The sequence below is a fragment of the Mesoplodon mirus genome (genome assembly GCF_964341445.2).
Source record: "Mesoplodon mirus genome assembly, chromosome: 13".
NCBI lineage: Eukaryota > Metazoa > Chordata > Mammalia > Artiodactyla > Ziphiidae > Mesoplodon > Mesoplodon mirus.
This window is the reverse complement of record NC_138989.1, coordinates 30211448-30232730: the sequence shown is the minus strand read 5'-3', so window position 1 is coordinate 30232730 and position 21283 is coordinate 30211448. Positions and strand designations below refer to the sequence as shown.

The 21283-nt window shown below is 45.6% G+C and overlaps 1 protein-coding gene across 2 annotated transcripts in view; it reads left to right on the top strand.

Moving 5' to 3' along the window:
- The window catches only part of RAB31 (RAB31, member RAS oncogene family), a 116389-nt gene that overhangs the window by 36817 nt on the left and 58289 nt on the right, over positions 1–21283 (top strand). For both annotated transcript variants that reach the window (XM_082640740.1, XM_082640739.1), the window contains exons 2-3: positions 4047–4126; positions 8345–8426. In XM_082640740.1, coding sequence (XP_082496866.1) covers positions 4047–4126; positions 8345–8426 — 162 coding nt within the window. The remainder of the gene's footprint in view (positions 1–4046; positions 4127–8344; positions 8427–21283) is intronic.

Genomic DNA, 21283 nt, shown 5'->3' with positions numbered 1-21283 from the left:
AGCCATAAGAAGAATGAAATAATGCTGTTTGCAGCAACATGGATGGACCTAGAGATTCTCATACTAAGTGAAGTAAACCAGGCAGAAAGACAAATACATGATGTCGCTTATATGTGGAATCTAAAAAAAAAAAATACAAATGAGCTTATTTACAAAACAGAAATAGAGCCACGGACATAGAAAACAAGCTTATAGTCACCAAAAGGGAAAGGCGGGGAGGGATAAATTAGGAGTTTGGAATTAACATATACACACTGCTGTATATAAAATAGATAAACAACAAAGACCTACTGTACAGCACAGGGAACTGTACTCAATATTTTGTAAGATACTATAAGGGAAAAGAATTTGAACAAGAGTATACAGATATAGATGTGTGTGTATGTATAACTGAATCACTGTGCTGTACACCTGAAACTAACATGGCATTATAAATCAACTATACTTCAGTTAAAAAAAAAAACTGGTTTTATTCTAATGCCTCCCTGGTAGTTGGCAATATGTCTCCCTTTCATTAAGGCAAAACCCAGCAGACGTATCTTTAGGACATGTGACTCTACTATGGAAGTAGAGTCTGGAAAGCAATAGTAAAAGCATTCCTTGTGGGTTCTAGAAATGGACTTTTTTTAAAAGAAATTTACATTTGGCAGGGCGGTTGATTTAACCTGATGAGAGCCTTTAAGGATTTCACCGGGACTCAGAAAATTAGGTTCTGACTCTGCGGCCTGCTGTGTGACCTCAGCAGCCACGCAGCTTCCTCTTGTGCAGAGCTAGAGGCTGGACAGGGCTGTGACAGTCTCCTCATCTCAGGAAGCGAACGAGCTTCCTTCCATCGGTGTCAAGTCCACCGGAAGTAACGGGGCCATGGAGAGCCATGAGCAGCCTGGGCCTCGGCCCTTCTCTTTCTCCTCTGCCTCCTTATCCACCCAGGATTTCCTGCTTCAGACCTTTGCGATTTCCTGTGGGATAGTCATGACTCAGGGCGTTTTCCTCCTGTGTGTGTGTGTGTCACGGTTTGAATGAGCTCCTGCAGGAAAAGGAAGTCACCAAGCTGAGTGATTCATGAGAAGCACCGGCATCCTGCCTGGCTCCTCTGCCATCCTCAAGCCGGGCCTTCCCCTCGTGGCTGGAGGGGGAACAGCAGGCACGGGAGGACGAGGTCCTCAGGTCATCACAAAGCCATTGGCCCCGCAAGATGATTTAGGCCGTGCTTTGTAAGAATATTTTCCTTTCGGAGACAAACTAAAATTTTGCCTATCCTTTTGTCTTGTTCTTTCCTTCCTGTCAATTGTATAAGAGAGAGAAGTTGGGAGTTAAATTATAAAAAGAAAAGAAACACTGAGTGTATTTGTTGGAAGAATGAACTTCAATCTAAATTTGAGCAGGCCGGCTGCTTTAACTATGCAGGACCAGGGGTATTTTAGCTTGAGTTACCCAGAGAAGATGATGAATAATTTGGAATTTTGGCTTTGGAACATTTCATCTTTAAGGGGATTTTAAGGGTTGGCCTCGCAGGATCCATGGGCTGTTTGGAGGATTTGGAGCCAGTTTTGAGCTGAGCCCTTGGGTAGAGCAAATGGATGCACTCCAAAACATGCCCCCGGAGCAGAATCCTGACCCCAAGGATGCACCTTCGGGCTGGAGCCCTGGAGCCAGCCCCTCCCTTAGAGGGTGAGCGCAGCGCCCTGCTGCCGGGCGGAGGCTGTCAAGGGGCCGTTGTCCGAGCTGGGAAAGGAGGGCGGCCTGGGTGGCAGCCCAGTTCTTCCGTGTCCAGTGTCTCCGGGGCTGCGAGGACCGCAGGATGGCAAGGGTCTGCTCATCCACGGGGGCTTTAAGAGCAGCTGAGATGGGAAGGAGGGCCTTGTGGTTTGCGGGGAGTGAGGAATGTTAGCTGTAGTCCCTCCCGAAGGTGCAGCTCAGAAATAGCGGCGTTGATTTGGAGTCAGAGGAGCTGATGTTTCCATTCTGTCCTCACCTCTCTGAGCTCCGCACAGCGATCCCCACACTGCAGAGAGACAGTGCTTGGTGCGCTTTCCCTGGGGCTCGGGACCACTGCAGGCCGCGTGCACCGGGAGGTGACGCCTTCTGGACACTGACTTTCTGATGAGGGTCCTGAGCCCACAGCCCTCTCGCCCCAGGTTTGCTGCCATGGTCCCCTGAATGTAGGAACGAGAGGGCGTGCCCGTAATTCAGATGGGCAGTGGTGTTTCAAATCTCATTTCATATTTCAGTGTCTAGAGAAAAACACCTTTTTTCTGAGTTTCAGCATTTTCTCCTTGATCTGTAGGCTTTTAACGTTATACTTTCAAGAGAAGTGTATCAGTATTTTTTTTCCTTCTTGGGCTAAATGTGTCTCATTTCCCTTTCACTATCCCTCTCAAGTCTCTGTGATGCCCTCAGAGCAGGGCGACAGGACTTCTCCGTGCGCCCTGCGGCCACTCTCAAAACACAGCTGCTGGCAGCTGGGGCAGTTGCTTTGCTCTCCTTCCCCTGCTTTCTGGGCAGTCTCTCGACTTCACCTTGTAACTCTTCCTTTGAAATTTCCACTTCTACCATCGTATTTTTAATTTCTGAGGGGTCCCTCTTAACTTTCTGAATGATCTTCTAAAATCACATCCTGCCCTTTTTTTGGTGGGTATAAATGTCTGGTATTTCTTAGCTGAGCCTTTCTTTTTAAAAGATTAAAATGCATCCCCAAAGCTCTGTTTGCACAGGGGCTTGTGGGTGGGTGCACACGTGGCCTGTAGTTGGGGGACGCCACATATCAGGGTCTGCAGGGTTTTCCTCTTCCCCAGAGGGGCACCCTCACCCCTTCCATCTGGGGTCCCACAGGCCAGGGCAGTAGCCCCGGGGCCCCCTGAGCTGCATGTGGAATCCCGAGCCAGCCGGTGGCTGATACACACTTCCTGGAGAGTCAGCCTCCTGGGTCCTTATGGAATGTCCCTCCCCTGGTTACGTGCCTGGGTCGCCCAGGGTGTTATTTTGTGCAGCTTTTCACCTGATTCTGATTCCAGCGTTGCCTTCCAGCTCTTGATACCTTCAGGGAATGTGGGTGTGGACTGACTTGCTCTCCTCCCTGCAGGACCTTTGGCTCCAGTGACACACCCTCCCCCAACACTGCTTCTCGCTGTCATCACTGGTCTGATGGTTATCTCTTCTCCCATCTCTTTGACCTTGTGAATTTGTGTTTTGTATTCCTTGAACCATTTGACCAAGTGTTGTGGAAGGGACTGCAGAAAAACGCATGTGTCCTAGTTCCAGTGTGTAACTGGACCCCTATCCTAATCAGCTTTAAAGAATTATTTAACAGAGAAAGAGCTGAGATGCGACCTTTATATAATTGAGCAAAACTGGAGGTTCTTATGCAGCCATCCGATTCTAGAGAGAAAATGCTAGAAAGGCAATAATTAGAATTCATCATTTTTACAGGGCGATACCTAGAAAAATAGATTACATCTTTTTAGAGTGCTAAAGTTTTGAACAAAATCAATTTTATTTCTAGCAAAACAATGTGATGCATTGCCATATGTCTTAGAACCCTCCAAAAATTTCCAAATTTCTGGAAATAAATGTACTGTGAACATGCCAGTTCTAGGTTACTTATTGTGTATAGATGGGACATGTTTCTTTTTTTTTTTTTTTTGCGCGGTATGCAGGCCTCTCACTGTTGTGGCCTCTCCCATTGCGGAGCACAGGCTCCGGATGCACAGGCTCAGCGGCCATGGCTCACAGGCCTAGCCGCACCGCGGCATGTGGGATCTTCCCAGACCGGGGCACGAACCCATGTCCCCTGAATCGGCAGGCGGACTCTCAACCACTGCGCCACCAGGGAAGCCCGGGACGTGTTTCTTAAACTTATTTTTACCATACTACTTTTCATTTTATGAAAGCAATACGAGTTCATTGTTGAAAATGCTGGTATGAAATAGAGGAAGATATCCCCCTTCCCACCAACTGGAAGTAAGCTCCCGTGGCCTGGGTTCTGTTTAGACTCGGTCAGAATCGGCGGCCTTGATCTTCACGGCTGTGTTCTCTTCCTCTTCCAGGACACCGGTGTCGGGAAATCGAGCATCGTGTGTCGCTTTGTCCAGGATCACTTTGACCACAACATCAGCCCAACCATTGGGTGAGTTCTCGTCTGTTCTTCTAATTCACCTTTCCTCCTTTCTCAGCACTCAGAGAGGTCATTCTGTGTCTGAGCCTTCAAGTGGTTTTCATCCCAGCCAGTGAGAACCAATCCCAACTGTAAAGACTTGGAAAGAAATTCAGGGACTTTTAGGCAGTGTGTCCGGTCTTACTGTCCCTGTCAATCCCCTCCATCCCCCCAACCAGCCTCCTCACACTGCAGCCTAAGGCCACTTCCTTGATCTCCAAGAGCGTAATTCTGCAAATCATGCTGGCTTTATTTCCAGATGGCAGTCGAGACTTGGGGCAAATCCCTGAGGGTTCTGCTTTGACTCACCTGCCGGGAAACCGGGAACGCATCCACTCACAGCAGAGCTGTCTGCGCAGCCTGTGGGCAGATTGATTTTCCTTTCCTGGCTTTATCCAATGTCAGCATCTCCTTTCTAATGCTTGGGAGGGGAGGGGAGGATTGCTCACCCCAGACCCCGACCTTGGAACATAGGAGCATTTTCCTGTTCCATTTTCCCCTTTCCTACGGATGCCTTTGCCAGATGCGCTTTTGCTGTGCTGTTTTGCAGGTGCCTGATATTTCACTGTCTTAGAACTTGGCCTGGCTTATTTTTCTCCCTGAAGACAGCATGCTCTCTGCAGAGAGCAAGGTTTGGTCTTCCTCAGGAGAGAAACAATGTGTGTATAAATTTTGGGAACTGGGTAGGATTGATGAGGACAGGGCAATGGTCTCCATCAGCCGTAAGTGGAGAAAATTCATGGCAGGCACACAGCAAACTTCTGACTCACAACAAGTGAGTCCTCTGGGAGTCCACCTCCCTCCCACTGTGATCGCTGTGCTGGGGAAAGACCCAAGGCTGTGAGAGGGCAGGGTTTCAGCAGCGAAAGTTCATCCTTATCATCCTGTGACTCATAAGAAACCCTGGCTGCTGTTCAGGCAGATTGTCGGCATCCTGAACAGACATGTGTGTGCACCTCCCTTTCTATTTCGACCTTTACAAGGAAATTGTGTTAACTTCTCTGCCAGATTTTGCTTCCCGCGGGGAACGAAGTCAGTTCAGCATTGCTCACGCCCATCGCTCGAGAAGGCAACTAGAGGGAAGAGAAGATGCCTGAGAGTCTGAAGTTGTAAGCTAGCAAGGAGGCTGAAAAAAAAACCCAAACAACCAAAAGAGCAATGGTTGTCAGTCTTCATTTCAAATAGTGATAGTCTTTCTCCTAGTGGCAGGAAATCAGGAACAGAGGGGTGTGTGTGCATGTGTGCATGTACACGCGTGTGTGTGTAGTGTGTCTGCACATATAGGTATATACGTACATATATATATGATACTCATTACTGCTGTGACTAGAGCTGTTCCTCATGGGCTTACTGTGTACCGAGGGGGGGATTTCGCAACTATCATTTCCTCATTTGACCCTACAACAGCCCGTAGATCGTGCAGAATAGATTTGGGACCTGTTTCACAGGTGAGCAAACTGAGGGACTTTGTGAGCCCCCGTTCCACAGGCTGGCGGCGCGGCCTCTGCATTCTCTCCTGACTGTGTCATCAGATTCTTCTTTGACCAGGGTCAAGGCCGTCTCTCAGGTCTCAGATTTACCCACCTCTTATCTGTAAAGTGAAGGGGTTGGCCTGAATTTTTTTTTTTCCCAGTTAGTAAAGTCTAAGATTTTAAAGGCACAAACTTAGTTTTCTAAGCCTGAGAACTTGTTAAGGGCAGAGTTGCTGTATTATTTATCCCATTGCCTAGAATATATTGAAAAATGAATGAAAGTCTGCTTACATCAAAGTAGAAACAAAAACAAAAATAAGTAACGAGACAAAATATTGATATAGCTGTCCACATAAAATTTTAAAAAGCGTTTTTGGAAAAAATTCATAAGCCAAGTTACAGGGCAAAGATTTAACTGGAAAAATATTTTTAAAAATATACTGTTACAAAAAGTTGGTGTAAAATACTCAGAAAGTACATAAGAAAGGGATGAACATCCCAACTGAAAAGTGGGAAAAGGTCATGAACTAAAGATTCACAAAAGCAAAACAAGTGAACAGTAAACACTAAAATGATGTCCAGACTTATGATAACTATAACAAAACCAGGAATGAGATACCATTTACTTTGTGTCATCCTGAAAGATTTGAAAGATTCTTGGTTGGGGAAAAGGTCATCTCCTACACTGTGGTGGGCATATAGGTTGGTACAACCCACCGTTTGGTGAACATAGCAACATGGAGAATATATGCTTCTAAGAAATAAGTCCAAAGAATAGTTGTACAAGGACACAAAGGTTTAGGTACAACGATATTCATGTAACTATTGTCATAATAGGGAAAAATAGGTGATGAAGATGAACTTACATCCATAACATGGTGTGTAATATGCAGTCCCTTTAGATAATGTTGATCTATATTCATAGAAATAGAAAGATGTCTACAATATATAAAGTGGAGGAAAACCAAAATTTATGTATCATCAATTTGGGGGTAAAAGTTGTGTAAAGATCATTTGGAAGGACATATACCAACTTATTAGCAGTGATTGTGGCTAGGTAGTGAAATTACAGTTGATTTTAGTTTCCTGCTTTATTTTCATTTTTTGAATTTCTTTTTTGTGAAATACTTACATTGCTTTTATAATGAGAAAAGTAGTAAAGATATTTTTATTTTTGGAATATATTTGCTCTGACCGGTAATCTGGGATGTATAGTTTAAGAACTCTGAAAGAAATGAAATGTCATGGGGCAGATGTGATATTGATCATATTAGGTCATATCACTTAGAAAAGTACTTAGAATTTCCATTTAGTACAATTGTATGTTGAGAATTAGAACTATTAACCTTGGTGTGTGTGTATGTTGTGGGAACAGTATGGGAATTGCAGGGCCGAATACCTTTCTCCCTGGGACTTCCGTAGTTTGCCGCTTAGTCTTGGGGGAAAGGAGTAGAAATTGAGGAAATATTACTGAGATGAGTGCTGAGTGGTTGGCCGCAGGGCTGGACTCTGCACTGGACCAGGAGGGCCTGCGGGGTCCATGAAAGTGAGAGACGCCCTGACGTGTTTCCCCTGCAGACTCTGGTATGCATCTCCTAAGGAGAACATGAGGAGGACACCATTACTGTACCTAGAAAGTTAGTTCGATTCAATGATAATATCTGACACATAGTCTAAATTTAAATTTCTCCAGTTGTCCTCAAAATGTCTTTTGAAGCACTTTTCCTCCTAATCCAGGGTCTCCAGGGTCCAGTCAAGGTCCATACAGTGCATTTGGTTGTTCTGTCTCTTTCTCTTAATCTAGAACAATTCCCCTGCCTTTTGTTTTGTTTGCGTTTCATGACACTGACTTATTCCGAGCATTCAGGCCGTTGTCTGGTAGAATGTTTCCCATTCCAGGTTTACCCGATTGCTTCCTCATGATTAAATTCAGATTAAACGTTTTTGCCCGGAATGCTGCACAGGTGATGCGTGTACTAATCCCATCACATCAGGAGGCTCCTCATGTCTGGCTGTCACAGGGTTGGAGAGGCTTGCTATTTTTTAATGAATGGGAAGCTTTATCCAGTACAAGGGTTTTTACATGTTTCCTGAGCACAAAGAAAAAGCTTTAAGGGGAACTATGCAAAACAGAAAATAGCAAGTGTTTCATTATCTACAGAGAATTTCAAATCCTTCCTTTTTCTTGGAGAAAACAAATGTTTGTTACGCTACCCATCTTTATCCCTGCACTTAGGCAAGCAGGATGGGAATGAGATACAGTATTCTAATCATTGCTACCAGTGCTGGATTCATAGAGCAGGGAGTATGCGCCACTGTTTGCACCTCTGCAGGGCCCACACTGTCAAATGCCCGAATACCAACTGTTCTTTCACTCTTCACTGTGGTGATAATATGTTTTTTAAATCTAAGGTTTTTTTTTTTCTTTCCTGATTTCAGGCATAATATCTTAGAACAATTGAAGATAAATGTTTTGGAAACAGTGTTTTGAATGCATTCTTTGCCTTCTCCCCTGCTAAACCCCCCGCTGTACTAACAGGAAATGCAGAATATTTTTTTTGGTGACAGGACTCCACAGCCCTTCTTTCCTCTCCGTGACCCCTGAGAGGACAGCATCTGGAGTCCTGCAGAGGCTCCACCGTCACTTGTTGGAAACAGGAGTCTTCGTGAAGGTTGTAGGGGTGATCGGTAACGTGGAGATGTCGGTTTTCTTTTTCAGGGCATCTTTTATGACCAAAACAGTGCCTTGTGGAAATGAACTTCATAAGTTCCTCATCTGGGACACTGCTGGTCAGGAACGGGTAAGAACGTGCTGCTGCTGGCCTTCTAGGGAAAATCCTGGGGGAAAAAAATGCCAGCGACTAACTGTTTCTTTGTATTTGGCAAGACTACTGGTTGCGAGTGATAGAAACCCAGCTTGACATAATTTAAGCAAAAAAGGAAATGTACTCTTCAGCTATGAGAAAAAGAAGGGGGCAAAATCATCTTAGGGTGAGGCTTAGTTCCATTCCTGCCAACGTGCTGTCCAGGGCGTCTGTCTCTATTCGGTTTTCTTGGCTTGCTTACCTTTATTTTATTTATTTTTAATTTTTAATTTTTTTAAATTAATTAATTAATTTATATTTTTGGTTGCACTGGGTCTTCATTGTTGCGTGCGGGCTTTCTCTAGTGGCGAGTAGGGGCTATTCTTCGTTGCGGTGCTAGGGCTTCTCGTTGCAGTGGCTTTTCTTGCTGCAGAGCACGGGCTCTAGGTGCGCGGGCTTCAGTAGTTGTGGCACACGGGCTTCCTTGCTCCGTGGCATGTGGGATCTTCCCAGAGCAGGGCTTGAACCCCTGTCCCCTGCATTGGCAGGCGGATTCTTAACCACTGTGCCACCAGGGAAGTCCTTGGCTTGCTTACCTTTAAATTGACTTCATTTTTAGGCTGACCCACCAGCTTCCCTTCCACGAGGGTGGCAAAGAGGCCTCATCAGCAACCCCAGGAAGCAGGCATCTCTTCCCAGACCTGCCCCTGGGGTCCTCCTCCACCTGGTCATGTGCTCGGGGGCTGTGGCGCCCCTGCTGGTGGGGCCAGGCAGTACACTTACTCCTGGAGGTGTAGGCTACGCTCAGCTGCGCCTGAACCCTGCTGGCTGGGAGCCGGACGGGCTTTGTTCCCTGAGGAAAGTCTGGGTTCTCTTGCTTGGAAACAGGGCAATGGACATTGGGTTACCAGAAACAGCAGATGACTGCTTTCTTATTCCTGATTCTTTTTCTTTGCTGAAAATATTTATGGAGATTACTCATGAACCTCACATCTTTAGATTTTAAAAAGTGAAATAACAAACACCAGCAGACTGTCTACAACAGAGAATGTGTGTAGTAAGTAGAGCGTATGTTATCAAAGTTGAGAGGGGTGGCCAGGAGAAGTGAACACAGTGGTAACCAATACTTTGTCTTCAACAAGAGCTTTCAGCCTGATCAAAACTTTCACCAGAGCTTGTGATCGTGGAGTGACAGGTTGAACTTCCCCTGATCTGGTCCCAGCTCAGATGTCACCTTCTCTGCTCACCCTGCCTAGAATGTCAGCACTTCCTCCTCGCCCTCCCCACCCCATTTTTCTCCATAGCCCTTACCAGCCTCTAATACACCATTGAATTCACTTATCGATTCTATGGACCGTCTCCCTCTCAAAGAAAGAGAATCCAGGGTTCAGGATAATCCATCATTTTTCATCATCAGCTCCTAACAAATCAATATGTGTTTATATAATTTTCATTTTCTATAAATCCACTCTTAAAATGAACATCCCAGCGTTTGTAGATTAAGGCGTTTCAGAGATTTCCTTTTCTTTAATTGGGACGAATCTTCTGTCCTACAAATGCTAACCTCATTAGAATGTCTTCTATTTCTCTGCGGAATTGAGATTGCAGATATGCACATATGAAGCTGCTGCCTGGGGCACCTCTTTCTCTCTGTTTCCTGAAGTGAGGGCGATGGATTCCAGGGGAAATGTCTTCTTAGGGACCTCTTGTGCATGTACTTGTGTGTTCTCTGTAGTAGATCTGCTAGTTTTTTGTTTTGGGAGTTTGAGGGGTTGTTATTTAAACTTAAGCAGTGAGATTTTCTTGCTCCCCTTTTTACTTTTGCCCATGAAATAATTGCTTTTGCAGCTTCTTTTAATGAGTGTAATAAGTCAATTTTACATAGATCTGGCAGCACTGTGGCTTCTACCGCCGGCTGCCGTGTCCTGAAGGCTTGTTGTGCTCCAGCCCTGTGCTGAGTGCCTTCTGTGCACCAATGCATTTAGTCTGCTCACAACACTCTGAGCTGGGGACTTTATCTCCATTTACAGGGGAGGTCACCCAGGCACAGAGAGGTTAAGTAACTTGCTCAAGATCACACAGCTAATAAGGTATAAAGCTGAAATTTGAATCCAGCAGTCTGGGTCCTGTGCTTTATAGTTCTGTTATGATAGAAAAATCATACAAAACCATACAGTTGAAAGTAAAATTATCCAAAATCCCAACCCCCAGATATTTCCACTGTTGACATTAGGTGACCATCCTTCAGATAGCTCACTGTGTGTGCTGATAATTTCATATCAGTGGGGTCATGAGTCTTTATAATCTGCCGTTTTCACTTGATAATAGTGTCCTTAAAGGGAGATTTCTGTATAATCTAAACAGGACATTTGACATTTAGTTACTTATTCCAATAAAATATTCAAGGGGTCGATTGCTTTCGATGAAATTTGGCTCTAAAGTGACTATTTTAGTTTGGAGTCTGGCCCACTTAGCATCTCAAAGCAACATAGCAATAAAATTCTTTTCATATGACTGTATTTTTAATTCTTCTAATTGCTTTTCTAAAATTTGACTCTTAGAGGTTATAGACGCCTGTGACTCTATTACTGGGCCTATAATTTGAAACGTGTTAGCCTTGTAAGTGCAAGGCACAGCTCTGCACTAGTGATTCTCTTTATACTTCAGGGAAGAGGGATGGGGTTTGGCTGGTAACTTCAGGTGAATCCAGTTTGTGAAGAGCAAGGGAGCTGTATCCACTCAGACTCTTGGTCGTCCGATCCCTCTGACCCTCGAAGGGCTGGTGTGGGACTCCCGGCTGACCTTGTCTGTGGTCCCCCTGTGCGGTCCCCCGCCTCTCCAGGATGGCAGTCTTTCAGTCGTTTTGGAAGCTCATTGCGGGACTTCATCGTGCTGGTAATGACGTTGCCTCATGTTTGAGCTAAAACTAAATTCCCTGCTGTTGCTGGTACTGGTTCTCTCATTAATTGTTGGAGTCCAGTGCGTTTTATTTTCCCTCCTTGTCTTCATAGACATCTGCTGCTGTTCTCCTTAGTTTTCACAACGCTAAACAAACCCAATCTCTTTGGAGGTATGAGTTGACAATATCAAGACAGATCTCTGTGTCCTCAAGGAGCGAGACTGCTGAGTGCAGTGCTTTGCATATGTTAATTCCTCAAAATTAGACCAAGCCTGTGTCTGCCTGGCACACGCAGCACTTCCGTCGATGTGCTACTTACTGCCGGTACTAATCCTGCATTACACGTGTGGCGCAGATTCGAACTCTTGAAAGTTTATTTTTCCCTCTGGGCACTGAAGATGTAAAAGGATCCCGGTTCTCCTGTCCTTGTATAAGAGTGCATTCATTCTTTTTTTGTTTTAAATTTTATTGAAGTCTAGTTGATTTACAGTGTTGTGTTGATTTCTGCTGTATAACAAAGTGACTCACTTATACATATATGTATTCTTTTCCATTACAGTTTATCACAGGATATTGAATATAGTTCCCTGTGCTGTACAGTAGGACCGTGTTGTTTATCCACCCTATATATAATAGTTTGCCTCTGCTAATCCCAAACTCCCAGTCCTTCCCTGCCCACCCCCCATTGGCAACCACAAGTCTGTTCTCTCTGTCTGTGAGTGTGTTTCTGTTTCATAGATACGTTCATTTGTGTCATACTTTAGATTTCACATATGGTATTTGTCTTTCTCTTTCTGACTTCATTTAGTATGATAATCTCTAGGTCCATCCATGTTGCTGCAAATGGCATTATTTCATTCTTTTTGTGGCTGAGTAGTATTCCGTTGTGTATATGTATCACATCTTCTTTATCCATTCCTCTGTTCATGGACATTTAGGTTGTTTCCATGTCTTGGCTATTGTGAATAGTGCTGCTATGAACATAGGGGTACATGTATCTTTTCAAACTAGAGTTTATCTGGGTGTAAGAGTGTGTTCTTTATTGATACGTTGTCTTAATTTTGCTTTTAGTTCAGCCATATATGATGGGCATCCTCCAGTTCTTTCAATGGCAAATGGTAATCCACCGAGTGCCTCTGTAAGAAAAATGGTTTTAAAAAAATGTAACCATTTCCAATTGATTGTTGAATCCAGTTTGTTAAAAGCTTACCATTTTTGAGATTTGTGCATTTACTTTGCTGCTCCCCAGAGGGGTGTTGCAAGGGAAGAGTGCCCGTGTTGGAGCTCGGTGGGGGCTTTTGGGGTTTCCATCCTGCCCTGTTCTCATGGGTGCTGGTTTCCGCTCCATGCTGATCTGTGAGGAGGAGCAGCGGTAGGTGAGCAAAGCCCCTAGAAGGATGTACTCAGGAACTGCAGCTCAGAGAGAACCCCAGGAAGAGAAAGGAATTTATCTGCCCAGGTCTGTCCTCCCATCGTCAGAATTTGTGAGGAGAGATGAGACTTCTGTCTCACGGTATCAACACGTCATTCCTTCCCTCCGAGTTTCCTTTGATTTCCTCCTTTGTTTTTTCACTTAAACTGGGGACCAGCATATCCTCATTGCTATTAAATATCACAATGTGAGATGCAACCTTCACTTTCTAGATGTGTGCTTCCAGATCCTTCTGTGCCTGCTTTAAAACACAATCACAATCTATAGAATAACGCCATTGAAAATGTCAGTATCTTGGAAAAATGTCAGGCTTCCTTCTCTTGGTCTGATCCATCAGAGCAGCATTATTTTAAGAATCTAACCTGGAAAAATATTAGCATCATCTTATTCTTTTTTTAAAAATTAATTAATTAATTTTATTTATTTATTTTTGGCTGTGTTGGGTCTTTGCTGCTGCGCGCGGGCTTTCTCTAGCTGTGGCGAGCGGGGGCTACTCTTTGTCGCGGTGCGTGGGCTTCTCACTGCGGTGGCTTCTCTTGTTGTGGCTCACGGGCTCTAGTGCGCAGGCTCAGTAGTTGTGGCGCACGGGCTTAGTTCCTCTGTGGCATGTGGGATCTTCCCGGACCAGAGCTCAAACCCGTGTCCCCTGCATTGGCAGGCGGATTCTTAACCATTGTGCCACCAGGGAAGCCCTCATCTTATTCTTTTGTTTCATTTGGTTAGAGTCAGTGTTATAGCTGTCTGTCTTTCCTAGTGGACTGCCTGTCTTTCCTAGTGGACTGCCTGAGCTGTAATGGTTGCATTTGTGTAGTTTTGATTTCAAATGAACCACAGTCACAGACGCCACAAAGGCGAGTTGATGATTCCGTTATTAGCATAAAAACTCTCCAGTCCTCTGCAAACATCTGAAGTTGGATAGACTGGCTTCTGAAATCAAGCTCATTGTTTTATGCTTTTTAAGGATGAAATTGAAGAACACACATACAGACTAAAAATAGCCTCCCCTCAAATCCCCCAGCCCTCGGCTAATTTCAGTCTCTAGATTTTCCTAATCTGGACATTTCATATAAATGGACTCATGCAGTCTGGGGGTTTTCTGACTGTCTACTTTCACTGAGCATCATGTCATCAAGGTTGATCCGTGTTGTAGCTGGGTCAGTACTTCCTCCTTACAGCTGTTTATGTTCCATCGTATGCATTACTACATTTTGTTTATCCATCCGTCAGTCGATGGACGTTTGGGTTGTTTACATTTTTTGGCTTTTATGAATAAATGATGCTGTGAACATTCTTGTACAAGGTTTTGTGCAGATGCACTTTAAAAAATCTCTTGGGTGTGTATCTAGGGGTGAAATTGGTCGTGACTCTTAAGTTTAGCATTCTGAGGAGCTGCCAAGCTGTTTTCCAAAGTGGTTGCGCCATTTTATATTCCTACCAGCAATGCATGAGGTTCCAATTTCTCCACATTTTCGCCAACACTTGTCTTTGCCTAACTCAGGGTCACTGGATTTACTCCTGTATGTTCGTCTGAGAGTTTTATAGTCTTAGTTCTTACATTTAGCTCTCTGATCATTTGTTGTTACTTTTTGTGTATCTTGGTAAGAAAGGAATTCAGCTTCATTCTTTGTATGTCAGTATTATACACACAATTGAAAAGACTATTCTTTGCCCAGTTAGTTGTCTTGGCACCTTTGTTGAAGATCAATTGGCCACACGTGTGAGGGTTTAATTCCTGACTCTCGGTCCTATTCCTTTGATCTAAAATTTTCCTGTAGCTTTGTAGTAAGCTTTGAAATTGGAAAGTATGAGTCCTCCAACTTTGTTTTTCTTTTTCAAGGTTCTTTTGGCTCTTCTGGGTCCCTTGCATTTCCATGTGAATTTTAGGATCAGCTTGTAAATGTTTATCAAAAAAAACTACAGCTAGGATTTTGATAGGGATTGTATTGAATCCATAGTGAATTTGACGTTGCCTACTCCTTAAAACTTTAAATTATAAGTGATAAGTGAGTTTCACACTGTCTTTCATCTTTTTGGAGATTACTCGTGATTTGGAAGTGCAGTCTTGACCTCAGAGTAGTACCTGAAGAAAAAATGTTGAATAAAGTATTAAATCTTTTAAATGTTTAAGTGTGGTCCCTGTAGTAAATTCATGTAGTACTATAAACAAGGTCATATTTGTGAAGTTATCACTTACAATGTACCAAACCATTATTAGACTTGAAATTTATGGTATTTGACTAAATATATTTTTTAAAAGAAGGAATCAGTCATCAAAGTAGTAGTATTTGCAGCTGATTTAGTTTTATTTCAGCAATATTATCTAACCCAAGACCAGACTTTATGACTTAATACATACTGCTAATGCTAATGGGATAATATTCTGAAACCCATTGATTCAAAAGGCTTATGGTCACTTTCCTGGTGAGTGCACAGACTTTTTTTTCCCCCCAATTGTGAGAGATTTAAAAGATTCCAGAAAATATATACTAAAGAGCTATATTGGCACCACCCGGGTTTGTTTAATCTTTACTTGTTCCTTCTGTCGGGAGTTTACCTTGAGCCCCGGGTGCCTAAAGAAGGAAAAGTCACTGAGACCCCAGGAGCTGACAGCTTCGTGGGTGCAGTTGTGAAAACTTGGGTGCCCGGGCTGGTTAGTGGTACTGCTTGTTCCCCTACTTCAGCTGAATTCTGCCAGCACCTACCAGTCTCCCATCATTTGGAAACTTAGGTGATTGGAGGTCGGGTGCTGGGATGCAGCTGAGAATGCCGTGGCCTCACTGCTGGGTCTGAATGGGTCCTCGAGAAGGAAAAGAGAACTGAAGACAGCAAGTATCCGAGGTCAAGTTCAGGCTCTTTTACAAACATCAAAAGAAACCTGTCTGCTCTCGTTCCTTCTTTCTCAGGACCCTGAAGTCCATGGTCAGGAAAGTGGTTCACTATTCATAGGCTGCAGCTAAAGTCAGAGGAAATTTTGGCCTTCAGGAAACCTTGAAGAAAGAGGCCTCTTACAGGCTCCAAATGAGCTGCTCTTTGTTTTCTCCCCCACTCGCCTTGCAGCCCCTGGAAAGAGAGGCCCAGCTCCCAGCGCGGAGCATACACTTGGAGCACTGCTGGGGGGGCTCCACCCTGGGGCGCCTCCTCACAAACTTCCATGGGGGTCTCCCTTCAGTGGGAGGAGGTAGAGTACGTGCACCCCCCTCCCCCAGAGAACAGTGCTGTCACAGTGTGAATCGGGGTCCGAATAAGGGAACTACCCCCTCGCTCCATCACCCACCAAGAGCGCTCCCAGAAAGGAAAACTGGATGAAGGTTTTGTGGGAAGAAGACAGCTTAGAAACCTGCAGCTGTGCTGTGTGCTATTAAAATGCGATCAACAGCTGTCGACGGGGCCGGGTCACAGCAGCTCCTCTTACTTATTTATTTATATTTTTATTTTTTTAAATTTTTATTGGAGTAGAGTTGATTTAAAATGTTGAGTTAGGGGGCTTCCCTGGTGGCGCAGTGGTTGAGAGTCTGCCTGCCAATTCAGGGGACACGGGTTCGTGCCCCGGTCTGGGAAGATCCCACATGCCGCGGAGCGGCTGGGCCCGTGAGCCATTGCCGCTGAGCCTGCGCATCCGGAGCCTGTGCTCCGCAATGGGAGAGACCACAGCAGTGAGAGGCCCGCGTACCGCAAAAAAAAAAAAAAAAAAAATGTTGAGTTAGTTTCTATTGTACAGCAAAGTGAATGAGTTATACATATACATATATCCACTCTTTTTTAGATTCTTTTCCCATATAGGCCATTACAAAGCACTGAGTAGAGTTCCCTGTGCTATACAGTAGGTTCTCATTAGTTATCTATTTTATATATGGTAGTGTTTATATGTCAATCCCAATCTTACAATTTGTCCCTCCCCTCCCCTCTCCCTCCCTGGTAACCATAAGTTTGTTTTCTACATCTGTGACTCTATTTATGTTTTGTAAATAAGATCGTTTGTACACGTTTTTTTAGTTTCCACATATAAGGACTATCATGTGATACCTGTCTTTGTCTGACTTACTTCACTCTCTGTGACAGTCTCTAGGTCCATCCACATTGCTGCACATGACATTATTTCGTTCTTTTTTTAGCGGCTCCTCGTAGAAGAAGCCCCAGGAGTCTCCTTTAGTTAAAAGTGGTACAGCCCAAGAGGGGCAGTTATCTGGCGGCAGAAACTACAGGAAAAAAGCCTGACGGTGGTGTGGGAGAGGGGACAGAGCTAGTTGCTCATGGACCTGGTCCCCAGGGTTGTTCAGTGTGTGGGTGTTGGTGTCATTTAGGAAAATAGGACTTTAGGTGGAGAATTGCCCTCCTGTGTGTCAGAGATGCTGCTGACAGGAGAGCAAGAGGAAGGACACGTCCATGTCCTAAAATAATAAATCCTTCAGGAAACACTGTAAACGTCTCTGCCCTCGGCCAGTGGGATGGGACACTGGAAGTGGGGAAGGGGATGGGGAGTGGGGATCCAGGAGTGGGGGCGGGGAGCTCAGCCCTGAGCTGGTCTGAAGGGGACCCAGCCCCGTGCCCTCTGCGTCCTCCCCATCATGACAGACCCCACTATCTTCCTTTGTTCCCCAGAGGGCATCTCCCCGTCCTGTGGAGGGATGTGACTCCTCTAGATGAAGATGCTTCGATAGTTGGGCTTTTACCGTGTGTGTCTAGTCTGGGACGTGACACCCTAAGTGGCTTCTAATTGTGAGGCATGGTCTATGCCGCTTGGGTTGAGGCCAGTCTCCCTCTGTGACTCTCAAGCAACCTGGGGCAGAGAGCAGGTCGTGTCTACATGGAGACAGAGGAGTGTCCTCTGAGAGGGACCTCACCGTGTGTGCCTTTATCTCCAGAACAGCCCCTCTGAAGGCGGCGCCTCCACCCTCCAATCCAAGGAAAGTGTGCGCTTTGGAGGACAGGGATTTGTCTGTCTTCTTCACCTTCTCTCTTTCCTGTGGCTTCAAACAACCCGGGCTCACGCTGTCACAGGTCTGGGCAGGTTCCTTCGCAGAGGCTCTGGGGAGAATCCGTTTCCTGGCCTTTTACAGAGTCTGCCCACAGTCTTTGGTTTGTGGCTTCTTTGTCCATCTTCAGAGCCCGCAGCAGAGCATCTTCAAGTCTCTCTGACTCTCCTGCCTCCCTCTTCCATGTGAGAGGACCCTTGTGATGACACTGGGCCCACCTGGTAACCCAGGGACATTGTCCATCCCAGGATCAGCTGGCCAGGAACCCAGTGCCCGTCGCTGTGCACCGTAACATCACTGCAGGTCCAGGGATTAGGTGGAAACCTTTGGGGGCTGTTATCCTACCTACCAACCCTGAGTCTCCATGGCTTAGAACGGTCCCTGTCACGTGTCAGGTGTCCAGGTGGTAGCTGATGAATGAATGAGTAAGGTTAGTGCCAACCCACATCTTCATCTCTGTAAGCAACGCTTCATTTCAGAGAATCAGCTGATGAGGGGAAAAAATGTGGAATTTGGGGTAGAAGACCTGTGTTCAAGGTCTTTTAAGAGCTGTGTGTGTGTGGGCAATTTACGTAATCATCCGGAGCCTCAGTTTTCTCATCTGTGAAATGGGAACACCTCCCCCATCCCCCTGTCTAGCCTGCCTGCACAGGGTTATTGGCTCATCCTGTGGGTTGAGTCTCTGAATGTTTGTTGAGTTCCTGCTGCTGCTCAGATAGGGGCTCACCGAAGGTTCTTGGAGGAGGAGGTGGCAGCTGAGAAATGTGTGAATGAAGGAGGGGGCGAGCCATGTGGGTGTGGGTGGAGGAGGGTCCCGGCTGGGGAAAAAACCTGGGACTCCTTGTGGCTGCAGGTTCAGGCCTAGTGCCCCAGCGACGAGGGCCTTAGACACCACAGTCCAGGGGGTGGATTTTATGCTAAGTTAGACAGATGTTGAACAGGAAGGTGACACAATTTGACTTATATTTGAAGAAAAATCCTTCTGCTTTACAGTTAACATGATATGATGTCAAGTGTTCGCTGCATTGGACTCCAGTGGTGGGGGTGGGCTGGGCAGTAAGGGGGGGCGGATATTAGGGGCCGCGGGTCGGGGTGCTGAGTCTGGAGGATAAGAGCACCGACGTGCGTTATACTCTGCTGTCTTCTTGTGTGTGTGTTTGAAAATTTCCATGATATAAAGTTAAAAATAGATTCGACAGTGTATGTAAACAAATATCACAACCCAGCAGTAAAAGACAGCATCCCCCAGCCCCCGCTGTGCAGCCAGCATGGAGGCCATGGCAACATCTAAATGCACTGATGGAAGCTTTAGGACAGTGGGTCACGGGAGGCCGACCTGGGCTCAGGAAGGCGATGCATGGGGCAGGGGGGCAGGTTTCCTCATGGCTGCATCGAGGGCCAGCTTTGCTGGCACCGGGGTGGCCGGTGCCTGTGAGTGTGGGGTCACCAGCTCGGGTATGATCCCGGGTGATGCTCTGTGGTCCCACTCCACGGGGGACTCGCCTCCACGATGGGACATTGAAGCTCAGAGGGTCGAGGACGCAGAGCCTGGTGGAGAGAGAGGGAGACATGACCCCATCACCACATTTCCTCTGATGATTTAGGGGCAAGTGGGGCACACGTGGTCCTGCACTTATAGGACCGCTCCCCACCCCCCTGCGCCAGCCAACTGGACTGAGAGCTGAAGGTCCCTGTGGTTGGGTTTTTCATGGGTGGGAGAAACGTGAATTGCTACAGCGCTTGGAAACCTTGACTTCTGTCTTACACATTATTCTAGGGATCAGAATAGGCCAGCTCATGACCTTGTCTTTTAAAACACACTGATCCTTTTCCCCTTACTCCCACGCCAACACCGTTTTTGTGGAAAGACATTTGGATTTGGTCATATCATTTTCTGCTACAGAAGGTTTGCACATACCTTGTCAGGTGACCCTAAACCCCAGCTTCCTCCTGGGACTTTTGCTTTAACCCTTTGATCTCTGAATGCAGAGGAAGCCCTTTGACATTAACTGGCACATTAAAAGAAAAACGAAAGCAGAGGGGAAAAAATCCCCTCCCATTGCAAAAGTAGTGTATCTTCTTAAAAATTTTTTTTAAATAATTAGGAAATATGGAAAGAAGGGATGGTCTACCTATAAGGGCATTATTCAGAAATAACCATTTTAATAGGCTTTTCTATTAAACTTTACGTATTATTGGATTTTAGGACATCTGAGTAGGCATATTAAATAGGCCTCTGCTTTTCTGTGGAGAGAGAGGGTCTGTGTAAAACTTAGAAACGCTCTTCTGAATGACACAGAAAGTACATTCAGTAGTGGTTTTTCCATTCAACTTTCGCCAGCTGAGAATGTCGGAATGTCAGGAATTTTCCTTTACCACTTCCCTCTTTGTTTGAATCCTGAGGGACCTCGGGATGTGTTTTGGCTTCTGCCCTTGAGTGTGCGTGGCCCTGGTGTTCTGGGGGAGGGTGAGAATTTCTGCTCGAGCGCTGGCCCCCGAGACAGACCAGCACTGGTTCCCAGGCTGCGTGGAAGCATCTCACCAGGGACAGAGCGTTCTCTGAAAATCCTAAAACAACCAGTCCCTGAAGTTCCAGGACCTGAAGCCATAGCCCCCTGGCTTGGGTTACTCATCTGGGGAGAGAGAGCCCAGCTGGGGCCTGTCCTTGTTTGGAAATTTCATGTATTTTCCACCACTGCTCATCCTTGACGTGCAGAATTTTGCTGCTTTGGAATTTATGCCACCACCAACCTGCATGTAAGGAATTTTGCCTGAAGCAGACTGGGTGGTCTAAAGGATTAGGTTTCCTGGAATAACACTTTCTGCCTGTGTGCTGAGTGTGTGTGTGTGTGTGTGTGTGTGTGTGTGTGTGTGTGTAGGCACACAAAGGATGCTGTGGGATGGGAAGAAGGGAGCTTTTGTTTTGCAGGTACAGCAAGAGCAGGGCAGGGGAAGGAGGTTCCATGCAGAGCCTGTCTCACCTTGAACCATGAGTGTCCTCACAGAGCTGGGAAAACCTGAGCTGTCACCACCCACGCCCCACCACTGCCACCCCCAAACTGGTACAGAGCCACATGCAGGTCAACACCCTGTCTTGGGTCTTCATCCTGTGCCCCTAAGGTGGATTCTCAGGACACTCACTAGATGTTAATAAATATTACTTGGAAAATGGTAAAAAGTAAATTAAAAATTCTGAGTTAAAAGCAAAATAAATAGGTTCCTTTAGTACAGAAATTTTCAGAGCCTTTCATGTACTAATAAAACTCCGTAAACCTCCAGGGGAACATCGTAATATGTAGTTTCTCAAACTTACATGACCAAGAAACCTTTTTTCCAAAAAGTACTTCAAGGGCACAGGGTTCTGCAGAAAACCCTTCCTTGGGAAATACTAAGCCATCTTGCCTCACGTGCCATTTCATATTTTTCAGAAACTTGAGTGTAATTGCTGCCCAGTATTCCATCATACGGCTAAGCCAAAGTTACGTTTCCAGTCCCCGATGGTTAGACATTGAGGTTGATTACAATTTTTCAGCATTACTGATGATTCTAG